This window comes from Myotis brandtii, unplaced genomic scaffold (genome assembly GCF_000412655.1).
Source record: "Myotis brandtii unplaced genomic scaffold, ASM41265v1 scaffold410, whole genome shotgun sequence".
NCBI lineage: Eukaryota > Metazoa > Chordata > Mammalia > Chiroptera > Vespertilionidae > Myotis > Myotis brandtii.
This window is the reverse complement of record NW_005365764.1, coordinates 2196137-2218413: the sequence shown is the minus strand read 5'-3', so window position 1 is coordinate 2218413 and position 22277 is coordinate 2196137. Positions and strand designations below refer to the sequence as shown.

Here is a 22277-nt window from a genome sequence, read left to right as displayed (position 1 = left end):
TCTGCTTCCCCATCCCTGGGTGCTGACCCACGTGGGGGCTCATCCCATCGGGTCTGCAGATGATCTAATGCATTTGGAATCCCGGACCACTGTCGGCCTCCCGTGTTCCTCCTTCGGCGACCCTAACACTAACAACATCTGTAAAGATCCTATGTCCTAGTAAAGGTCACTTTCTGAGGTTCTGGGTGGCCATGCATTTTGGGGAACATTGTTCAACCCGGTATAATGCCCCTTTATGCCTTTCCTGTCACGCCTGGCTACTTTCTCCGTCCCTCACACAGCTCGACACAGCGTTTTAAATGGGGGAACACAGCTCCCGGCTCCCACCCATGTCCAGGAGGTCGGAGCTTGCCTGGGAGGGCCTGGGACTCCGAGCCTGCATGGGGATGGCGGACTTCCCTGGACACTCGTGTCAGGGGACAAGAGCCAGCCAGAGGGCATCGGTGCCTTGCCAATGCCTCCTGCATTTCCGGTGGGGGTGGGGGGCTGTCAGAGGGCCTGCTTCTCGCACACCCAGTCCTGGCCCTGCTCAGGCCTGACCCTCCCCAAGCACAGAGTGTCCCCTTGGGCAACAGCTCTATTAATAGCCCTCACGTGGGTGTTCTGGGACAGCCATTCATGATCTCGTCCTCACGTGAGCCCCCCACTCCAAGCCATTCATGAATGTGACCCCCCAGGCTTGGCTGGCTCCCCGCTCTGTCCTGCGCCCTCTCTCTGCTCCTTCGCTCCCTCCCCTTCTCCATTTCCAGAGTGTCCGCAGGATCTAGGCCAGTACGTGCTTGTTCTTCTCAATGGCCCCCTCGAGTTAGAGGCTGCCGCGTTCACGTCATACTCTCCATGAGCAATGTCAGCCTGGAGATGTGCACCGGCCAGGGATTGCGAAGTGGAAGGCGCCCCCTACAGGTGTGCCAGCAGCAGTGGGAAGCCACTCTTTGCCCTGCACACGAAGAGAGGACTCTCTCCCAGATGCCCCCATGGCTTCCAGGACTCCTGACTCCATTCTCCTGCGACAAAGACTGCTGGAGGGTAGCTGGTTAGCACAGAGACCTGTGAACGTGCTGAAGCCTTTCACTCATCCTCATTCTTGGGCCTTCATCTTGAGTAAAATATCTAAAACAGTGGCTCTCAATGGAGTGCCTTTATCCTCCATGTGGTAGGCAGTTATGAGCAGAGCAAGGACCATGTGCCAAGTACAGAGGCCACCAGGGTGGGAAGCCCCAGGTGCCAAGCAAGGGACAACTGTAGGGTGGGAGCTTGCCCCCAGGGTGACCTTCTCTGGGCCTAGAGCTGACCCAACCAGACCAGCGACCCAATGGCTGACCTCAGGACCAGCTGCATTGGATAAGGACCCCCTGCCCTGGGGCCCACCAGTCAATCAGTGAAGACCTAGACCCTGAAAGGACACACCGGGAAAGCTGCTGAGAATTCTATTAAGATCTTCCCCTGGGACCTCCCCTGAGATCACCCTTAAAACCTTTCCCTTCCCTCCCCCTCCCCCTCCCCCATTTCCACAGTGTCCGTGGGATCTGAGCCAGTAAGTGCTTGTTCTTCGCGATGACTCCCCAGGTGCGTGTACCGTCACCTTCCTCACTCCCAGGCTCCAAGGGCCCTTCCTTTACCTCTATAACTTGTTTCCTAAGCTCATTTATTCCAGGAATTACTTTCCCTACCCCTGAGATTTACCAAATAAATGCTTCTCTGGGCCTAGAGCTGACCCAACCAGACCAGCGACCCAATGGCTGACCTCAGGACCAGCTGCATTGGATAAGGACCCCCTGCCCTGGGGCCCACCAGTCAATCAGTGAAGACCTAGACCCTGAAAGGACACACCGGGAAAGCTGCTGAGAATTCTATTAAGATCTTCCCCTGGGACCTCCCCTGAGATCACCCTTAAAACCTTTCCCTTCCCCCCGCTCCCCCATTTCCACAGTGTCCGCGGGATCTAAGCCAGTAAGTGCTTGTTCTTCTCGATGACTCCCCAGGTGCGTGTACCATCACCTTCCTCACTCCCAGGCTCCAAGGGTCCTTCCTTTTACCTCTATAACTTGTTTCCTAAGCTCATTTCTTCCAGGAATTACTTTCCCTACCCCTGAGATTTACCAAATAAATGTTCTCTTATAGTTTGGGTCTTGGCTATGAATTCTTTCCTAGCCAGAACCCGAGTACCAACGTTGCTGAACCCAGGTCTGGTCTGACCCCATGGGTCTAACAGCGGTGCCGTTCCTGCCGCCTACAGCACCGAGGGGACGTTCGGCATCGTCTGGAGTCATTTTTGGTCGTCACAATTGGGTGAGGGTGCAGAAGCCAGGAATGCTGCTGAGTCCATAGGACAGCCCTCCCCACCAACCCTGCCCCAACAAAGACTGATCTGGTCCCAGTGTCTGTAGGGTCAAGGTTGAAGAACCCTGATCTGAAAGGACAAAGAGCCTGCACATTTCAAGATGTTTAAAGCAGCATAATTTTTTTAAAGAGTCGTTTATTGATGTTTAGAGAGAGAGGGAGGGAGAGGGAGAGAGAGAACACATTGGTTGGCTGCCTCCTGCATGTCCCCTACTGGGAATGGAACCTGCAATCTGGGCACGTGCCCTTGATCAGGAATCGAACTGGCAACCTCCTGGTACACAGGATGACGCCCAGTCTACTGAGGCACAGTGGCCAGGGCTATCGCTGCAAAATTTAGATCAACAAAACATCTAGGCACTATTTACCTACTTAGAAAATAATTATATTAAGGATATGAAATTCAGTGGACTATAAAGTGACCATTTAAGAAGATAAATACCACAGTTCTTTAGGAATATTGAGATGGATATGACAATTATATATGAATTCCTCAAATGATTGAATGTAAAGTTACTATCTGAGTCACCAGTTCCACTCCTAAGTATATACCCGAGCGAGATGAAAATGTATGTCTGCATTTTGCTGCTCCCCTACCACTGGTTGAATCCAACATGAGGCTGGAGAACCATAAGCCAGTCTATGCATAAGCCATAGAAGTCAGCCTCCCGGGCACTGAGCCGGGTGGAGAGGACGAAGGGTGGACCTGAAGATTTCCAGCACAAAAGGCAACTACAGTAGGTCCTTGGGTTACATCGGAGATCGGTTCCTACGGTGCCACGTAACTCGATTTTCGCCGTAAGCCTACATAAGCACCTACATCACTCACATGGAGCACATACACAGCAGTAATGAAGTGAAACAGTAAAAAAAATTTAAAAGAAAGGTAACAATTCCTGACCTTGTGGTAACTAAATAATAAAAACATAAAGCACATAAAGCACATATACGTCGAAATGATGGAACTTTTTAAAAAATATATATATTTTATTGATTTTTTACAGAGAGGAAGGGAGAGGGATAGAGAGTTAGAAACATTTAGAGAGAATGAGAGAGAAAGATCGATCAGCTGCCTCCTGCACACTCCCTACCGGGGATGTGCCCGCAACCAAGGTACATGCCCTTGACCGGAATCAAACCTGAGACCTTTCAGTCCGAAGACCGACTCTCTATCCACTGAGCCAAACCGGTTAGGGCGACGGAACTTTTTAAAAATATATAAATAAATGGGAGATGGTGATGTAACTACAAAACGATGTACGTAGAGTCCGACGTAACCTGGGGACTGCCTGTATCCATTAGTCATCAAGGAAATGTGTCCATCAAATGGATTAACTGAGTTAATGCATCTACACACATAAAGTCAACAAAGAATGGGAATGAAACCACACATGACTCACGCCTTCAGCAGTACTACGAGACAGAGAACACAACCAACAAATTACCTGTGAGCCCCAAACGCCAGTTCCAGCAGATTTACTCTGCCATTGCCAGTCTGTAGGAGGGAGCAGCTGGGGAGGGAGGCTTAAAGGATTCAGTAACAAGAAGAAGAAGGAAGGAGGAGGAGGGAGAGGGGGTGGAGAAGGAGAAAGCAGAGGTCACCGACAAAATCAGTCCCAGGAAGCTTAAGTCCAACTAAGTGTCCAACTGTTGTATGATGGGAACTGCGCCGGGTGTTAGACCTATGGGGTCAGACCGGACCTGGGTTCAGCAACCTTGGCTCTTGGGTTCTGGCTAGAAAAGAATTCAGAGCCAAGACCCAAACTATGAGGCAATTTATTTGGTAAAGCACAGAAGTAGAAGTAATTCACAGAAGAGATGGGCGTAGGGAAATGAATTATAGAGGCAAAGGAAGGGCCCTTGGAGCTTGGGAGCCAGGAAGGTTATGGTAACACACCTGGAGGAAGAGAGGACGAGGGGGAGGGACAGGGGGAAGGGCCCGCTGGTGTGCTACCAGGAGGGAGAGCGTGCTGGGTCCTCAGTCCTAAGGGTTTTAAGGGTGATCTTAGGGGAGGTCGCAGGGGAAGATCTCAATAGAACAAAAATAGGCCCATTTCTAAACAATAGCAGTAGTTTTGTCACTCTGTCCCTGGCAGGCGCTATTTTTTTTTAAAAGGCAAGATTTGCTTAGAAGCCACAGCGTCTGCCCCGTGACGCCCTCTCTCCACTTCTGTCACAAGCCACCTGCCTTCCTGGGTGACACGGCCCCCTCAGCCTGCCGCTTGTTAACGCGGGTCATCTGGAAGGGGTGGTGACTCTGGTCACGCGTACTTTCAGGGGGTTAATCTGCTGTGTCTCTTCCCAGGGCCGCTTCTCTTCGCAGCCTCATTTGTGATCGCAGAGGAGAGGTCCTGACCGGCTGCTGCTAACGGGAATTAGACCACAGATGAGCAGCCCCGGGAGGCACGAGGGAGGGCAGTCCTCACACCTCCAGGACCCCACCCAACAGATAACCATCCCCCGTTATCCCTGCCTTTTCCGTTATACGTTGGCCTGGTGACGGAGAAGAGGTGTTGGCACCGGGAGTCATTTCTGGATGACTTCATCTCTAGGCCTTGCCTCTCAAAATTCCAGCCAAATCAGCTCTACCCTTTAAGGGTTGGAAGCAGGGTCAGCATTCCAGAAGTTCCTTGTCACACCCAGGCTTTCACTGAGGTGACATTGGAGAATTGGCATCCTAGTGCAGAGGTTGTGGGTGTGTGTGTGTGGGTGGGGGCGGGGGGGTCTTGTCCCTGCCCCACACTTGTCTTTCTGGCTGGACCTGCGTTGCTGGAGGAAGACCTCTTGCGTTGAATTGGCTCAGGGAGATCAGCACCATGGACAGCGATCAGGGCGCAGGGGAGACCCACAGGCTGGAGATCAGAGCAAAGGTACTGGCGTCGAGGGAAGATGCGCTGCAGCGGTGGGGTGTTGCTGGGGCTGTTCTCGCTCTGAGTCACCTCTGCACCCTCACTTGTGTAGGGCCCCCATAAGCTGGCGTCCTCCCTTCCCTTTCCAGGAATGGTTGTGGGTGGGGAGGGAAGGGGAAAGCGCCACTCTAAGGTCCCGGGATTTTTGCAGGGAAATGGAAGGGGAGGTGAGGAGATCCCCCCACCCCCCCACCACCCCGCTCCTGCCTTCCCCTCCCCAGCAAGGCCCATTTCTATACAAGGCCTGCTCTCCTCTGCCTCCAGCCCTGGTGAGTCGTGTCCCAGGCACTGAGGGGTGCATTCCCCGGCCCTGAGCTCAGCGGGTGGGAATGTGACTGATAAATCAGAGATAACCCCAGAGGGCAGGGCCTGTGGGCACCGAGGCTCGAGGCTCGGGATAAAAGGCCCTGGGTGCGGGCGGATCCAGGAGAGTGCCCGCCCGAGGAACGGGAGGTGAGCCGGTAAACCCCGACAGAGCAGCAGCAGCAGCTTCTGCCCGCTTCTCCAGCAACATGGACCCGCAGACAGGGCTGCCCAGGGCGCTCTTGCTCCTTCTGTTCTTGCACCTGATGCCGCTAGGAGGTCGTTCGCACCCGCTGGGTGGCCCTAGCCCAGGCCCCCCCTTGGAACTGTCCAGAGTCCAGGTGAGCAGGGCTGCATACAGGCCTCAGGACTGGATACTGGGCAGCCTAAACGAGCAGGTCTCCGCCTACCGTCACAGAGGTCACCTTGGGAACCAGAAAGTGGCGAGATTGGGAGCCAGGACCCTGTACCCAAGTGGTCGGTTCACTTGGGCACCATCGAGGGTGGTTGGGCTCAGGTGAGGGTTCCTGAGGCTCGGGCTCTTCCCATCCATTGCAGGAGCTGCGGGACCATCTTCCGGGCACAGTTGGGGAGCAGCAGGAGGAGCAGACCGCCCTGGAGCCCCTCCAGCAAGGACGCAGTTCTAAAGCAGCTGGAGCGGCCAGGCAGGCAGCTTCTGCTGCCGGCCTTGGGCCCCGTGACCATGTCCTCCAGAGCCCCAAGAGGATGCATGACTCGGGCTGCTTCGGGGGCAGGATGGACCGGATCGGCTTCTCCACTGGCCTGGGCTGCAATGGTGAGCTCCCTCCCACCCCCCCACCCCCATTACCGTGGGTTCCACCAATGCAGTCACACCTGGGTATGGTGTCTCTTGGGACCACACCCTGAGAAAGGGCCACCTGGACATCACTCCCTCTTGCTGACGGTCCTCAGGGCCAAGGGGGGCCTTTCTGGGACTATCCCTGTGGACACCAGTCATGACCAAGCCCACGAGACTCACCCAGCTTGCACCCACCACCTGCCTCTGCTGTCACGAGCACAGAAATGCTTCCGGGTGGAGTTCAGTCCTACCTGACAGCCCCTCCTTGGAGCAGAAAGAGCCCTAAATATTTTCCTCCTGGTTTTCCTCACCTGTTTGTAGCTGCAAAGACTGAGGGCGGGGTCACCAGGGCGGCCACAATCCCGTTTACAGATAGGAAACGGAGCATCCGAGAGATGGATTATTCCAAAGCCTCAAACATCCAGATCAGCTGAGCACGGGGCGGGCACGGCGGTGGCAGGGATGGCGCTCGGGGAGAAGCTCGGACCCGCCTGTCTCCCTCGCCAACACCATCACCACCCTCTCCCCCCGCAGTGCTGAAGAGGCATTAGGAGCAAGTCCTGGCCGCAGAGATCTACGCCCGAGTCCCGATCGACCCCCTGGTCCCCATCGGCCCCCTGGTCCCCTTTGAAGCAACTCCTATTTATTTATTATTTCTTAATTTATTGGATTGTTTTATATAAGACGGTTCTTACCTTTGAGCCCTAATTTTCCATGATGAGGTAAAGTCAACATTAAAGCTTTTTCTTTGGAAATTGACTTGTCTCCGTGTATTCAAAATAATTCATCATAAAACAACCAAAAGCACCGAACAACAACAACAACCCCCAAACTCCGTGTTTGCTTGGAGGTCCCAACGGTGTCTTACTGGTGGGGACACAGCCTCAAGCGCTGGGCAAGCAAGGGGGTGTTGGGGAGGCTTTCTTTTCTTTTCTGCTTTATTTATTTTTAAAATATATTTTTATTGGTTTCAGAGAGGAAGGGAGAGGGAGTGAGAGAGATAGAAACATCAATGATGAGAATCATTGATCGGCTGCCTCCTGCACATCTCCTACTGGGGATTGAGACTGTAACTCAAGCATGTGCCCTGACCGGGAATCAAACCGTGACCTCCTGGTTCATAGGTCGACGCTCACTCAACCACTGAGCCACGCCGCCGGGCGGGAGGCTCTTTTCTCCTTTAAGAGTCTTCATGCTCTGAAATGTCTAGAAATACCTCAAGCAATTGGGACACTTCCCAGAGACTGTTTGTGCAGCCTGAGGGTGTGTCCCACTGGTCTTTCCTCTGCCTGCGATTCCATCAGAGGCCCTCTCCCTGGTGCCTGCCGTTTCCAGAAGGTCTAAGACCGTGGTCGGCAAACTGCGGCTCGCGAGCCACATGCGGCTCTTTGGCCCCTTGAGTGTGGCTCTTCCTAAGCCTTAGGAGTACCCTAATTAAGTTAATAACAATGTACCTACCTATATAGTTTAAGTTTAAAAAATTTGGCTCTCAGAAGAAATTTCAATCGTTGTACTGTTGATATTTGGCTCTGTTGACTAATGAGTTTGCCGACCACTGGTCTAAGCTAATACCTCCGAGATTAGGGGCGGAGAGAGAGAGAGAGAGAGTGTGTGTGTGTGTGCGCGTGCCTGTGCACAAGTGCCAAAACACATCTCATTTGCACTCCTGAACGGGGGTGAGCCCTCCATCCTCCCCCAAACCCCAGCTTCATGCCTTCAATTCATGACATCATCTGAAAGATGCCTTCAAAACCCCCGAGTTTTACAGTATTTTCATTTCCCAAACACTCCAGCTTCGCAGAGTCGAACAAGAGGCCCAGCGTTTCAGAGTGCCCCTCCCCTGGGCCCTGCGGCATCACTTCCTCTCTGCCCTAGAGAGAGAAGCCCCTCATATTCAGGCAGAAGAGGAGACAAGCACCAGAATCCTACAGTGCTGCCTCAGTCAGCAGGGGGTCCCGGGAGGGGTCCCGGCCCTGTCTTCTGGGGGCACCCCTCCGCCCCGCACCCTGCATTCTAGGCATCCCAGGCCACGCTGCTGAACCTGCACCTGCTTTTCAGGTTCTGGGGTCCATTCCTCTTATGACCCAACTCAGCAAAGGAGGCAGATTGTTATAACACCCATTTTACAGATGAGAACACTGAGACCCGGAAAAAGGAAGCTGTCCTACCGTCAGCAGGCAGCCGCTCAGTGCCCGTGCTGAGATTTGAGCGCAGACCCTAGGGACTCGTCCGCCTTGCTCTCTCTTGGAGCTCTGGCCTCGAACTGCACTCGCACAGTCATTCTGCTCGTCTCACCGACGTGTCTTTGAGAGAAAGGGAAGGAGTGGGTCTTTGTGCTGTTTCTCACTGTGACCCGCTGTGCACCAGAGATCATGGCTACCTAATGAGATCTACTGAGAGCTATAAAATGAGGCCTTAGGAGCAACTCACTTGCCCATAAAATGGTGAGCCAGCTTCCCCTATGTTCCTGACAACATCTCTATGAAGAATTCTAGTTACCTCCCACTTTACAGATGGGGAAACCGAGGCACAGAGAGGTGATGGAATTTGCTCAGGGTCACGAAGTGAGTGAGTGGCCGAGACAGGATTCCAGCCCTCCCAGCCTGGCCCCGGCACCCAGGCCCCTAACCACGGCACCACCTGGCCTCCCCACGCCGGTGAACCAGGCTTGCTGGGGGGATGGTAGTTTCATTTGGTGCCACTGCTCCCTTTCTTCCCTGCGCAGATGATGAAGATAAACCCCTCCCACAACACCCAGCCAGGCCTTCACAGTCCTCCCAGGTGGGCCTGCTCTCCCATCAGCAGGGCTGCGGTGGTGGCGTCTGTACGATATGATCCATCATTGCGGGGTTCCAGGAAAGAGGACCCTGAGCAACTGTGAAGGAGCCACATGTGACGGGGGCGGGGGGGCTGAGGTCCCCAATGAACTGACCGCTCGCTCATGGAGCGCCCTCTGTGTTTGGTGTTTGTGGGCAGCATGGCGGCACACACACGATCTGTGATGCCCCATAAAACCAGCCTCCTTAACCTGTGCCCCCTCATAGCTCTAACCGTGGCCATAACCTCCCTGACTTCCCTATTGCCAACCTCCTCCCACGAAGAAGCTGCCGGATGACACATCTCCAGGGAGGCTTGTCCCTTGAATCTTCCCAGAAAGATGTGTTGGTGGAAACGCACCCAGGGAGGGCTGGCCCGTGCTGGTTCGGTGGGGGAAGGACAGGCTGTGCTGGGCTGCAAATGTTAAGAACCAGGACAGCCTCGGGCCTGGGTGCTTTATCTGGTCCCTGAGCCTGCACCTGTGACCTTCTCCAGGTGTGCTCAGACCACTCCTCCCTGGGGCAACTTTGACCCTTCTGAGCAAGAAAAGAAAAAAAGGCATTTCTCTTCCTGCAGAGCCAGAGCTAAACAAAATCATGAACTTGGCCATTTGTCTTTGTTCAGGGTGTGGTTCTCAGCCTTCTGTCCCTGGGTCCCTCGGATTTTTCACGCACAGCTTTAAGGATCAGTCTGATCCCCGGAGTGGCCTGTTTCTCCCACGGGGTCAGGAGCCAGCCCCAGGCAGCTGCCTGAAGCATTTCTGAGCCCAAACGAGGTGCCTGTCCTGGGACCTGGGCTCCCAGCCCTGAGCCCGGAGTGCTCTCCCCTCTGCTGGGCACTGTCCCTGCCCTCTCAGCCTCAGGGCACCCGGCCGCAATTCCATTCAGCAGTTTGCACTTTCTCCCCCACCCCCACCCCCATTTTATTTTATTATTTTTTTGTTAATCTTCACCCATGGATATTTTCTCATCGATTTTTAGGGAGAGTGGGAAGGAGGGGGAGAGACAGAGAGAGAGACATGGATTGGTTACCTTCCGGTGCGCCCTGACCAGGGCTGGACCGAGCTGGAAACTGAGGCACGTGCTCTTGACCGGAATCGAACCCGGGACCCTTCAGTCCCTGGGCCGACGCTCTTTCCACTGAGCCACACCAGCCAAGGCCAGCAGTTCCCGCTTTCCGCTGGTTGCCAGAGCCCACGGGCTCCCCTGGGGCAGGCAGGAGGTGCACTCAACCAGCATCCGGCAGGAGTTGGTGCTTACAGAGCCCAGCGCCCTGGATTCCCAGGTGGGACCCATCTGAGCCTGGTTCCCAGAGTTCCCTGCGGGGAGGGAGGGTGAAGCTCCAGTTGCCCCAGGTGGTCACTGACTTCCTTCGTATCCTCGTCCCTCCCTCACTCTCCTGGTGTTTCCTGGCATTTTCTCCAAAATAAACGACTTTTGCTGGAATCCTTGTCTCAGGTTCAGGAGACACTCGGGGTGACTCCACCTTCGCCCCCGGCCCCGCCCTTGATGATGAGAGCCCTGGAGACCTTCCTGGGCTCCCTTCTCGGCTGAACCACCCAGGCAGGCACCGTGTCCACCCCCTCCCTCCTGGGCATCTCCTGTACCTTGTCCTGCGCTGCCGTCCTGGCTTAGACCCTCACCACTTGTACAGCTTCCTCACTGGCCTCTCGTCCCCGGTTCCTGATCGGGTTCTTCCCTCACCAGGGAGAGAGCAGAACTTTCATGCTTCAGCCCGAGGGCGACTCCCCCTCCCCGTGAGGCCCCCAGGGAGGGCCAGGTGCCCGTATGTACGTGGGGCAGGGCGTGTATAAGAGGCACTAAAGGCAAACTCACTGATCCAATCATCCAGAAAATGAGTGGATGCTTTGCTAAAGCAGCAGCATGTGCCGGCTCCGTGCTGGGTGCTGGGATGCGGTGGTGTCCTGCAGCTGAGCCATGCACAGCCTCAGAGCTGCTTAGTCTCTTTCGTTGCACGGGGTGACACCCAACCAACTGAGCCGCACCAGCCAGGGTGTGCTCTTTGACGTTGGTAAGTTCGGGGTAATTTGTTACGCAGCAATGGTTGACGGATACACTACCTCACTTCCCTTTCCCCCTCGCTCTTGCTTCCCTTGGACCAGAACCCCCATAATGCTTTATGCAAATGAATTTTCCCTTGGGCTTTGTTTTCTAGGGGATCCGTTCCCGCTTCCCATCCCAAGAACCTCCACATTGTACCAAAGGAACAGAACATCGTGTTCAAAGCCAGAAACAACCATCCCTCCATATGCAACAGCGTCCTACCCATTTCTCCCAACGGGGCCTTCTGCTTTAGACCACTTGGGTCTGACAGACTCGTGCCATGAATAGGGTGGGCTTCTCATACCAGTTATGCACGTGTGACACCCCTGGACCCTAGGGCTCCCCAAAGCTGTCCACAGTATCTCCTATGGAGATACCCCAATTCTGGACTCTCCCACCCATTTGCAATGTTCATTCAACAGACAACCAACACGGTGGCTTCTTCCCAGGGGTAAGGAACTAAAGGCTTTGGTTTGGCAGCCAGTGGGAGAGGTGGGGGTGGAGGGGGGGGTGGATTTGGTTTCCTGTGCCTTTTGCTCTTCTTCTCTCACTCTTACAGGCTGGTCCCTAAATACCCCATTGCATATTTGCTCCTCCATACACCCCCTCCCCACCAAACTGAGCAGGAGCATGGAAAGGAAGAGAAGCTTAACACCAAGTCCGTTTCAGGCGCAAGCCCCTGGATTTCCTGGGATCTGGGGGAACACGTGTATTTGGGGATTGCCTGTGTTTTATCGGGGTCCCGTTAGTGCAGGAAGTGGTGTTGGTTCTATACAAAGTCCTCAGGGCAGCAAAAATGTTCTTTTGCTCCCAGTCCCTTCTGTGAACAGACAAAGCCTGGCTCACCAGACACTCGGCGGCTGACACTGGACGCCCATCCCAGCTCCACTCTGGGAGAGGGAACCCCCCTTGAGTAAAAGGAGGTGGGTGAACTCTGAGTTCTCTTTCTGGAACCTGGGACAGGACTTCCTCCTCCTCGGGCCTCCTGCAGACTCCAGAAGTGGCTCAGGACGGAGGGCAGTGTGGGCCCTCAGCGGCCACCCCCCACGATCGATCGACACCCTCCCAGAGGTCCTCGCCAGCATCAAAGGCCTGTGTTAAAGGGCATCTCCAGGAGACGCCGTGTGACGCACGCAGCCAGAGCCCGGTTCCTCCCGGCATGGCTGCTCACTGAGTCCTCTTTGCTAATAATAACCCTGCAAACCGAGCAATTAAGCTCTGGGCACATTCCAGGGGCTCATCAGGATGCGAGGGTTCTTTGCCCCCAGAGCTTCTACTCAGGATGACACCCCTTTTGATTTCAAGCTGAGTCTGGCCCAAACCAGTGACTGAAGAGGCTCCTTTCTCCCTTCTCAGAATGAAACCACCGCCGCATCCTGCTCTCGCTGCCCGAGAGCCAAGGAGTGAGCACAGCTGGGGAGGGTCAGGCTGGGAGGGAGCTGGTCACCAACACGCATTTCCTGAGCTCCTGTGCAGATGTGTTAGGTGTGTTAATGAGGTGGAGGAGGTTGGATGTGGCGCTGTCCTTGAGACAATACACACACACACACACACACACACACACACACCTGCCATGAACGCACAGCTGCAGCCCCTGGGCAGGGGGAAGGTGAGGTGCCGCTCAGAGGCAGCCTGAGAGATGGGAACAGGGTGCATTTCATCAGGGACTGCACCAAAGGGCTTGCAAGGAGCCAATGTGCTAAGGAGCCACAGTCTCCATGAAATGGCTTAAGAACATGGGCGTTGCTGTCAGACCTGGGGTTCAAGTCCTGGTTCTGCTGCTTATGACCTTGGGCAAGGGACCTAAGTTCTTAGTCTCAGTTCTGTCCTTCAGTCCACGGGAACCATACCATCCGTCTCCTGGGACTATGACAAGCTTCAAACTCAAAGAATCTGAGCTCCTTCAAGCAGCAGAATGAAAAGAGGCATTGGCTCCGTGCCTGTCTCCTTGGCACCGTGAAGGGGCCGTGGGGGTGCAGGGGGCGGAGCTCAGCAGGGGAATGACTGTGCTCCCCAAACTTTTCTTGGTGCTCATATTTGGGAGCTTAATTCTTCAGGCGTTCATCACCTTTGGTCCCCGGCTGAGTTAGTACTCAGAAAACTCACCCCCATTGCACCTGACCGCTGACAGCAGCTGCCAACAGGGAGGGCAGCCCCGTGGAGGGCGAGGCTCTGCCCTGGGCGCTGATGAGTCAGGTGTGAGTGAGGCCGGCGCGAGCATCTGGACTAATTTGTCCCTCGCAGCCGGCCGCCCGCCACTTCCTCCTCTCCCGCCCTTATTTGGAGGCCCTGACAGCTGAGCCGCAAACCATCGGGCGATTCCGGGCACCGGGTCCCGTTGCCCGGGAGAGAGCAGCCGAGGCAGAAGCAGCGCATGGCTGTGAGATAACCAAGGACTCTTTTTTGCTCTTCTCACACCTTTGAAGTGGGAGCCTCTTGAGGCAAATCAACAAGAATGTGGCTCTCACCACTGAGGTTCCCGGAGGTAGCGGGGGCTGCTCAAGGCGGAGGGGCTGTGGAGAGCTCGGCTGGGCCGATAACTTTAAAAGGGCATCTTCTGCTGGCTCCTCACGCAGCAGCTTTATCGCGGCAAGTGACAGAATGGGGAGGGTTCTGTCCCCCTGGCGCTCTCGGAGAGCCGGGGGGGCTATAAAAAGAGGAGGCGCAGAGCAGCCGGGAGACGGAGCTGAGCGAAGGTCAGTAGACGGGAACCGGAGAGGAGAGAGAGAAGGCAGCCAGCAGCAGACCACTCCCTGACCGCCGCCAGCATGGGCTCCTTCTCCACCATCACCGCCAGCTTCCTCCTCCTCCTGGCGGTCCAGCTCCCAGGGCAGACCAGAGCCAACCCCGTGTACAGCTCCGTGGCCAACGCCGACCTGATGGATTTCAAGGTAGGGGCTTGGCCTGGGGCCGGGGGGCTTGGGGAGACTGCCGGTCAGTGAGACCTCATCCGTTCCCTGTGTTTTCCCCTCGTAAAGAATTTGCTGGACCATTTAGAGGACAAGATGCCGCTAGAAGATGAGGTCATGCCCCCCCAAGTACTAAGCGAGCAGAACGAGGAAGCTGGGGCAGCGCTCAGCCCCCTCCCTGAGATGTCTCCCTGGACGGGGGAAGTCAACCCAGCCCCGAGAGAGGGGGGTGCCCTTGGGCGGGGCCCCTGGGACTCCTCCGACAGGTCCGCCCTCCTGAAAAACAAGCTGAGGGCGCTGCTCGCTGCCCCTCGCAGCCTGCGGAGGTCCAGCTGCTTCGGGGGCAGGATGGACAGGATCGGAGCCCAGAGCGGCCTGGGCTGCAACAGCTTCCGGGTAAGAGGAACTGGGGATGGGAACGGGGTGGGGAGGAAGGAAGGTGTGGTTCCGTGGAGTCTCGCGCCTCATCTTAGAAGCCACCACCACGGGGACGCCTTCCGCAGGAGAGGGACCAGCATGGGCGCTACTCCCTTGGAAATGTCTGCCCCAACGGGGGGGCCTGTCCCATGAATCTAGGGACCGTGGCATCATCCTCAGCTACAGCTTGCTGAGAAAAAACGTTACTGCCTGGAGCATCGGGTACTTAACGTGCTCAGGGGACCAAGTCGCCATCATACTGCTGGTTGGCAGGTGATGTTCCTCCCCAGAACTGTCAGATCCCAAAGGTCAATTGAAATTGATTGACCTTCTGAGCGTCTAGCGAGCAACTTGTTTATCGGTTCGTGCAACTCAGAGGGTCATCATCAGGCTGACGTGGGGGCTGGTGGGAGGTGAGCACAGTCCTATGAAGCCGGCTTTTCCAGTGGAGCCAGGCCGCCACGCTAATCAGGCCTGTGTTTTCTTTGTAGTACCGAAGATAGTGGCCGGGCCCGCGGACCGACAGACCCTCACCCCCGGGTCTTCCACGCCTCTTGGTCCCATCTCGTCGCCGGCAAGTGGAGTTGTGACGAGCACCCTAATCAAGCTGCCTGTCGACATGTCTCACATTTGATGCTAAATGTAGATAAGATGGCTTACCTGTGGCTTCCCCGCCTCGCCCACCCCGTGCTTGAAAATGAATAAACTTCAGCACCTCGGACAGAAGCCGAAAGCGCGGTGTGGGTGTGATTTCTTTCTGTTTGGCGGTCGGGCGGCGAAAGAATGCAGCCTGGTATTCCTTATCGTTTTACCTTTTGTCAGAATGAAGAATGCTCAGTGCCTTCCTCCCTCCTTTTAAAAATAATTAATAAACTTTGTTTCTAGAGCAATTTTAGGTTCACAGCGAAATTGAGCAGAAAAGACACATTTCCCAATTTCCCAGGGACCCCTTGCTCTCACATGCTCCGCCTTCCCCGTCATCAACACCCCCCACCGGGGGATACATTCGTTAGCTGATGAACCTGCACTGACACGTCATTGTCACCCAAATTCCATAGTTTACACAGAGTTCATTCTTGGTGGTGTACATTCAGTGGATTTGGACAAATTATGTCTTCCTTCCTTCCTTCCTTCCTTCCTTCCTTCCTTCCTTCCTTCCTTCCTTCCTTCCTTCCTTCCTTTCTTCCTTCCCTCTATTATTTTTGGGGGTGGGGGGTTGGATTTAAGCTGCAGTTCTGAACCTGCTCTCTCACTCCAGCCTCATCACAGATACTGAAAAAGCCCCCAAGAGACTAACAGGGCATTTATTTTTCAGATTTGCTCTTATTCAGGATCCTTTTCTATGAAAAAGAAAACTTAAGCATCTACGCTTTCCTTTCTCCGGTTACACCCAATGTAGCTTGTATGCAATAGACAGTTTGCACCCCTAGTACTTTTTGGTTACAGCTTTTTAGCAAAGGCACATTCATAGAAGGAGGGCACTACATTTTCTGATCCATTTGAGACAGCCGCTGCCATGAGTGGGTTGCACTTACTGTTTTAAGAAGAGTAGGCAAAGAATGGGTTTAAAAGCTGAGCAAAGTGAAGAAAGAAATGTTTGCTATGCTGACAAACTGCAAGCTCATGCACCTTTTGGGTGCGAACATGTGTTTAAAAAATAGCCATTGCCTTTCACTAATTCAGGCCCAAGGTGCCTGGACTTGTAGACTTCATGAGGCGGGAGCCCCTGGGGAAGACAGTTCCGTTGTATCTGCTTCTGAAAAGGTGTCCTAAGCAGAAACCACCAGCCACTAAGCTCACCAACATAAGGGAGTAGCTCTCACACCCATTTCCCACCATCACCTCCCTGCGCCTCTCTCTGGATCAGCTTCTGCGACACTCCTCCTACACCTACACGACAGCTTCTCTGGGCCCTGATACATGCTGTTCCTTCCACCCAGAACACCCTTTATCCAGGGAACATCTACTCAGTCTTCCTCAAGGCTCATCGCAAATGCCACCTCCTCCCTGAAGCCTTCCTTGATACCATATGCCCAGTATAAATTAAACTTCACTGGCAGTGTTTTGTGTATAACTATTTTATACACACACACACACACACACACACACATTTGTATTGATTTCAGAGAGGAAGGGAGAGGGAGAGATAGAAACATCAGTGATGAGAATCATTGATCAGCTGCCTCCTGCACGCCCCCTACTGGGGATCGAGCCCGCAACTCGGGCATGTGCCCTAACTGGGAATTGAACCGTGACCTCCTGATTCATAGGCTGATGCTCAACCACTGAGCCACGCTGGCCAGGCTGTATAACTATTATAATAGGACAGTTTGTCTTGGTAGCAATTGTGTCTGCCCCTGGGTTGCAAGCTCTCTGAGGGTAACCGCCCCTTTCGGGCATTTACTCCCAGCAGCACATGCAGTCAATGCTCAGTAAATATCAGTCCACTTGTCCTGGTCTTGTGTGGAAATTGGGGAAAGGGGTAATAATGTAGCAACTGGCTCCCTGTCAAGGGACAGGGAAGCCAGAAGTGAATGATGTAGGGAGTGGAGACGAGGAAAGACCTCTAACCTCACCTCTTCCACTAAAGACGGCCCTTGTGTGGACTTCACGCACAGGAGGGCAGACAACCGGGAAGCAGACTGACAAGGACAAGGGCAGAGACCGGAAGCAGCGTCTGCCCACACCTGGCCTTGGAGGTCCGGCACTGGGGAGTGGGAGGTGCTAGGAGGAGGGAGGGTGGGCGGGCCATACTCCCAAGGTGTCACCATGATGCAGTGGGTTGCCTCAAAGTGCCAAATACACAGAAAGTGCTCCAGAAACAGGCAACGTGGGGGAGGTGAAGGGGACCGCATGAGACCACTCTCCCGCTGCTGGAATGGCAGCTCGAAGCAGATCAGTTAGAGAAAAAGGCACGTTTCTGGCAAGACCCGAAGTGAACACAAAGCAACGGCACATGGTACCGGCAGAAGCTGCCACAGGCCAGACCTCTACAGGCTCAGCATCGACTTCATTTCCTCTGGTTGGTTCTCAGGGGAATCTGTTTGTGGGGAAAATTCCTAAACACAACACTGTCAGGAATATAAATGGGCTCCCCGCGACTGCTGTGGGCTCCCCGCTATCACTGGGGGCTCTCCGCTATCACTGGGGGCTCCCCGCAACCGCTGTGGGCTCCCCGCTATCACTGTGGGCTCCCCGCTATCGCTGTGGGCTCCCCGCTATCACTGTGGGCTCCCCGCTATCGCTGTGGGCTCCCCGTTATCTCTGTGGGCTCCCCGCTATCGCTGTGGGCTCCCCGCGACCGCTATGGGAAGGGACAGGCCGTGTTTACAAGAGAAGAGCATCAGTAATAAGGTCTGACAGTGTCAGTGAGAAGGGAGGTTGGGAGGAGGGGTGACTTTGTGGTGTCTGCCAGGATCCACAGGACTCGCCTGGTTTCCAAGGCAGCGAGTGGACCCTGTGAGTGGAGAGTCCCGCGGGAAACTGAGGAAGAGCTGAGACTATGAAGCTACTTCCTAGCTTGCCATCTTACAGGTTAGTAAGAGGGTGTAAGACAAAAAAACCACTTTAAAGAACACTGTGGAGACAGGCTAAAGGAGACCGATGGAGACGTTTTATTCCGACGTGGTAAGGTTATAATGAGAACTTCCAAGTTCTAAAAGTTCAAATAAAAATAGGATTTTACAAATTAAAAAAATACAATTTATATACACAGTGGAATTAGCTAAGGTTACGTATAAACAACCAGTGCAAACACAAAAAGGAAGCTGCTGCTGTCCCAACGGCCAAGGCCCGCAGGCGGCGTGCAATCCGCACACGAACGTCACGGGCCGTCCGCTCCCGGCCTTTCCCGACACCCAGGGCGGTGTTGGTGTGCAACCTCACATCGGACATGCCATGTGGTCGGCTGGGTCAGGCCATGTCCATTCCGGCCAGAGCCACTCGTTAAGCAAGGTCATCAGCAAATCACCTCAGGTGCAAGTCCTCTAGCTGTGGGGACTCTACCCCCATCTCCCCTGACCACAGCCTGGGACCACGAACCACCACACTGAGACCAAACAGCCACCGCTAGCCAAGCCCGAGCCCTGTGCCGTCCTCTATGGAGGGACCAGATCCCAGGAGGCACGGGGCTGCTGGCACCAGGAGAGGGCTGGAGATGCAGGTTTCTAGCAGACTTCCGAGGAGCGGGCTTCCAGTATTCTGCTGCGAGTGGGCCTGGCTGTCTTTGGGCACCAGGAGAGGACCGCCGTCATAGGGGACAGGAAGCGCCTTTCACGAGGGGCCCGTGAAAGGGAGGGTGGGCGGGCAGAGCAAAGGCTGACACCCACCCCCGGAAAGGGTCTTCCCATCGAAGTCAACTCGAGGCAGCCGTCCAGCCAGCTCCGTGGGGAAGGCATCTGCATTCTGTCGTCTACCTCTGGGCCACACCGAAGGGAACAAATGCCTGGTGACTTAAAAGCAATGCGATGTGCAGGAGGGGCAATTTCCTGGTGACCCAGCCCAGGACAAGAGGCCTCCGGATCCCCTGCAGAACCTGGCCTGGCCCATCTCAGGGAGGGCTGGGAAGAGGGTCCAGTTCCCGTGAGGGGGTCACACCATGCTCCTGGTCCCGTTCTTCACGAAAGGAGGAAAGAAGGCGGTCAAGCTCTGAACACTAAAGCGAAGTGGCGGCTGGCTCACACCACGGTGAGAAGGGCTGGCCTCTTTGGTCCTTGTGATTTCCCAAACGATGCAGTGGGGGTTTCATCACGTTTCACAAATCAAGTGCCTCCAGGAAGCTGACACACTCAGACCTCGAAGTACTTTTGGTCGAAGAGATAAGATGGGGCGGAGGGCCACCGTCTGCTGGAAAAGGCCCCACGCGGCCCCTCACTAAGTGGGATTGTTCACCTGAGTGTGTTGAGCCAAGACCTGGGCGGGCAGAGCAAAGGCTGACACCCACCCCCGGAAAGGGTCTTCCCATCGAAGTCAACTCGAGGCGGAGGGCGAGAAGTGCTGCCAGGGCCAGGGCCAGGCCCGGACGCCCTCAGGCAACTCCCAGGTTAAAACACGAGGGAACGAAACGCCAATGACGCCACCTCGAGTGCAAGGCCCACCTGCCCGGGGTTTCCTGAAGGCCCAGGATGCTGATGATCGTGTAGAGAGCGGAGGCCAGTGAGAGCAAATGGCGCCGCCCAAAGGCCCACTCGGGGCCTGTGCAGAGGACCAGCGCCTGGAGAAGCTGAGTCACTGGCACAGAGGGAGGCTTCCTGGTTCGATGCTAAAGCCTTGGGCACGTCCCAGCAGGAAGCATCCTGAGTTTCACTGCTGAGCCCCTCAGCCGGTTGGGGGTGGCAGCGGGAAGTGACAGAGGTCTGTGGGGTGCGGACACCTGCGTCCTCGAACACGCATCTACTTCGTCGCCACACTCAGGCCTTTCAAGCCGCATCTCGTACCTTGTGGTGGTCGATGGCTCAGACTCACTCTTTCCCATTTGGAAGTAACCATACCGTTCTCCAGAGCCGAGCGGTTTATCTAGGGGCCCTGCTCTTAAATTGGGGGGGCCTGCTCTTAAATTGGGGGCCTGCTCTTAGTTAACTTGGGGATCAAGATCCTCGGGGCTTTACCAGGAAGATGCAGGCAAACATGGGGAAAGTTTAGTGATTCAGTGGAGGTGAAAAGGAGCAGGAACGAATGGGGTAAAAATGCGTCACCAGGGGACCGTGGGTCACTTGGGAAATGGAGAGAAAGCTGAAATGTTAAAACCAGGGCAGATGGAAAGCTGGCCCCATGGTCAGATCCACTGCTCAGGGATTATTAGTGGGGTTAATGCTTTGTGCTTCCTGGGGGTGGTGGTTCTAAGGAGACTGAAACCACAGGGGCCAGAGCTAAGCTCACCCCGGAAGCAGCGCATCCCCCAGTGAACCTGCAGATTGAGGGGGACCGCGAAGGAAGGCCTCCCTGAACATGGGCCGTCTTCTCAGTGCCCAGCTCCCGAGCCAGTAATTCACTTCATTTTGCAACTGGCGCTTCCCCGGGGTTTGCTGAGGCCACATCCCTCCCTCATGGTTTACGGCAGAGCTGGGTCCCCCAGGAAAGCAGGGGAGGGGCAGGAACCCTGCTCTGGGTGTCATTCTCCGGCGGTGAGCCTGACCCCTCTCGAGGGTCCTGGCATTTGTGGGGCAGGGGCTGGGGCCTGTGCCGACCTGGATGGAAGGAGCTCGGGGAGCAGGGAACAGGAAGGTACTTGCTGAGAAAGTCAGATAAGTCCAAACTCTGACGGGTCAAACCATCCCCAGGATCTAGACCAGCAAGCGTTCGATGACTGCAGGCTTTCCGAGCGAGGGGTGACGGGCTCTGCCGTGCCCTGGGGCAGCCCCGCCAACCGAGGTGGAGCAGAGCTGCCTCCCCGGAGCTCCAGGAGGGCGCTGGCCTGTGGATGAGGCCGGGCCTCAGATGGTCTGGTAGTGCTGCCGCAGCCGGGCCTGCAGGAATTCGTACGTCAGGTTGTGTCGGGTGATGATCCCAACGATCTAGAATGAGGAGAAAAAGACCCAGTCACCTGCCGAGTCAAACGCAGTGGGGCAAGACCAGGAGTGGACGGAGCTGGCCCAGTCTGTCAGGAGGAGTGGAGGTCCGACAGGGTCCTGGATGGTGCAGCGCAGACACGACACCATGACCCCCACGTCAAAGGTCACCTGATCTCTATGGAACAGGATACACAGATAACTAGGGCTCCTAAAGGGGAGGCCGATGGGCTGTAGTCCGGCCGGTGACAATCTGAATGTGTGCATCTGTACAGACCGGACGAGGGGGGGGGGCACACGCTCCCCAGTATTTGGCTTGAGAGTCTCCCATTTAACGTTACAGTGCCCATAACAGCTGGGGAACTGACACCTCACCCCATCCCCCCAGGTGCTGCCAGGTCTTGGGTGAAGAGACGGGGCCCTAAACTTTTCTAGTCCACGGTGCCACTGGCGACATCTGCTGGCCACGCTGGAGATTGCATATAAGAAACGGAAGGCAAAGGGGGAAAGGTGTGTGAAGTTATCCCAGGCTCCACGCGCCCACTCTCTCCTCACTCCTGGTGGGAGTTTCAGAGGAGGTTTTAGTCTAGAGACCTCCCTGCTGGATTCTGTGGTTGGAGGGTCCTTTCCTGAAGGTGGTGGTGGTCGGGGGATGAGGCCAGGCTGCTACAGGCCGTGGGTGCTCCCTTCCCCCCGGAACTCTCACCTCTCCCACGGCATTCACCACCGGCAAGTGCCGCAGCCCCATTGTTCTGAACAGGTTGAAAACTTGGGAGACGCTGCTGTTAGGTGACACGGTGAAGGGTGACGGGTTCATGTATGGGGTGACATCCTGCGGAGGAAAGACAACTAGTTTCCTGCGGCCGGCTCTGCCCTAACCAGGATGGGATGCCAACCAGCACCGACCAGAGAGGTCCTTTCCCGGCCCATCCTGGGGGACAGCCTCTCACCACTATCATCCGCGGGTTCAGCAGCGTCAGGTCCAGGTCGTGGATGTCAGGGTACCGTGGGTAATCCTCGGCCATCTCCGCGTAGGAAAGGCGCGGCTGGCTGGCGCTCTGCAAACCCAACCAAGACACTGTCCTTGCAGCGAGTGCAGCAACAGGCAGGGTCATGTGTAGAGCCCCACCCCCCTCGTCCGGTCTGTATCCACCCAGCCATGGTCCCCCGGGGGGGGGGGGGGGGGGGGGGGG

The 22277-nt window shown here is 55.5% G+C and overlaps 3 protein-coding genes across 3 annotated transcripts in view; 2 read left to right on the top strand and 1 right to left on the bottom strand.

The window, feature by feature from the left end:
- Positions 1-5761: 5761 nt before the first annotated feature.
- Positions 5762-6974, top strand: NPPB (natriuretic peptide B). The gene is made up of 3 exons (XM_014545455.1): positions 5762-5893; positions 6111-6348; positions 6907-6974. The coding sequence occupies exons 1-3, from the start codon at positions 5762-5764 to the stop codon at positions 6921-6923; spliced, it is 387 nt and encodes a 128-aa protein (XP_014400941.1). The 3' UTR covers positions 6924-6974.
- Positions 6975-13812: 6838 nt separating this feature from the next.
- Positions 13813-15302, top strand: NPPA (natriuretic peptide A). Its single transcript, XM_005873445.2, has 3 exons — positions 13813-14143; positions 14231-14557; positions 15070-15302. The coding sequence occupies exons 1-3, from the start codon at positions 14021-14023 to the stop codon at positions 15079-15081; spliced, it is 462 nt and encodes a 153-aa protein (XP_005873507.1). The 5' UTR covers positions 13813-14020; the 3' UTR covers positions 15082-15302.
- Positions 15303-18171: 2869 nt separating this feature from the next.
- Positions 18172-22277, bottom strand: part of CLCN6 (chloride channel, voltage-sensitive 6) — a 33718-nt gene continuing 29612 nt past the window's right edge. Inside the window, exons 21-23 of the mRNA XM_005873480.2 lie at positions 22035-22142; positions 21791-21916; positions 18172-21090 (exon numbers count right to left, since the gene is read on the bottom strand). Coding sequence (XP_005873542.1) covers positions 21010-21090; positions 21791-21916; positions 22035-22142 — 315 coding nt within the window. The 3' untranslated portion in view covers positions 18172-21009. The remainder of the gene's footprint in view (positions 21091-21790; positions 21917-22034; positions 22143-22277) is intronic.

What these genes read in the sequence shown, in the direction of transcription:
- NPPA (XM_005873445.2), top strand. Translation starts at nt 14,021, where the DNA reads ATGGGCTCCTTCTCCACCATCACCGCCAGCTTCCTCCTCCTCCTGGCG. An exon ending in CCGACCTGATGGATTTCAAG is followed by an intron (nt 14,144 to 14,230) that starts GTAGGGGCTTGG and finishes CCCCTCGTAAAG; the next exon opens with AATTTGCTGGACCATTTAGA.
- NPPB (XM_014545455.1), top strand. Translation starts at nt 5,762, where the DNA reads ATGGACCCGCAGACAGGGCTGCCCAGGGCGCTCTTGCTCCTTCTGTTC. An exon ending in TGGAACTGTCCAGAGTCCAG is followed by an intron (nt 5,894 to 6,110) that starts GTGAGCAGGGCT and finishes CATCCATTGCAG; the next exon opens with GAGCTGCGGGACCATCTTCC.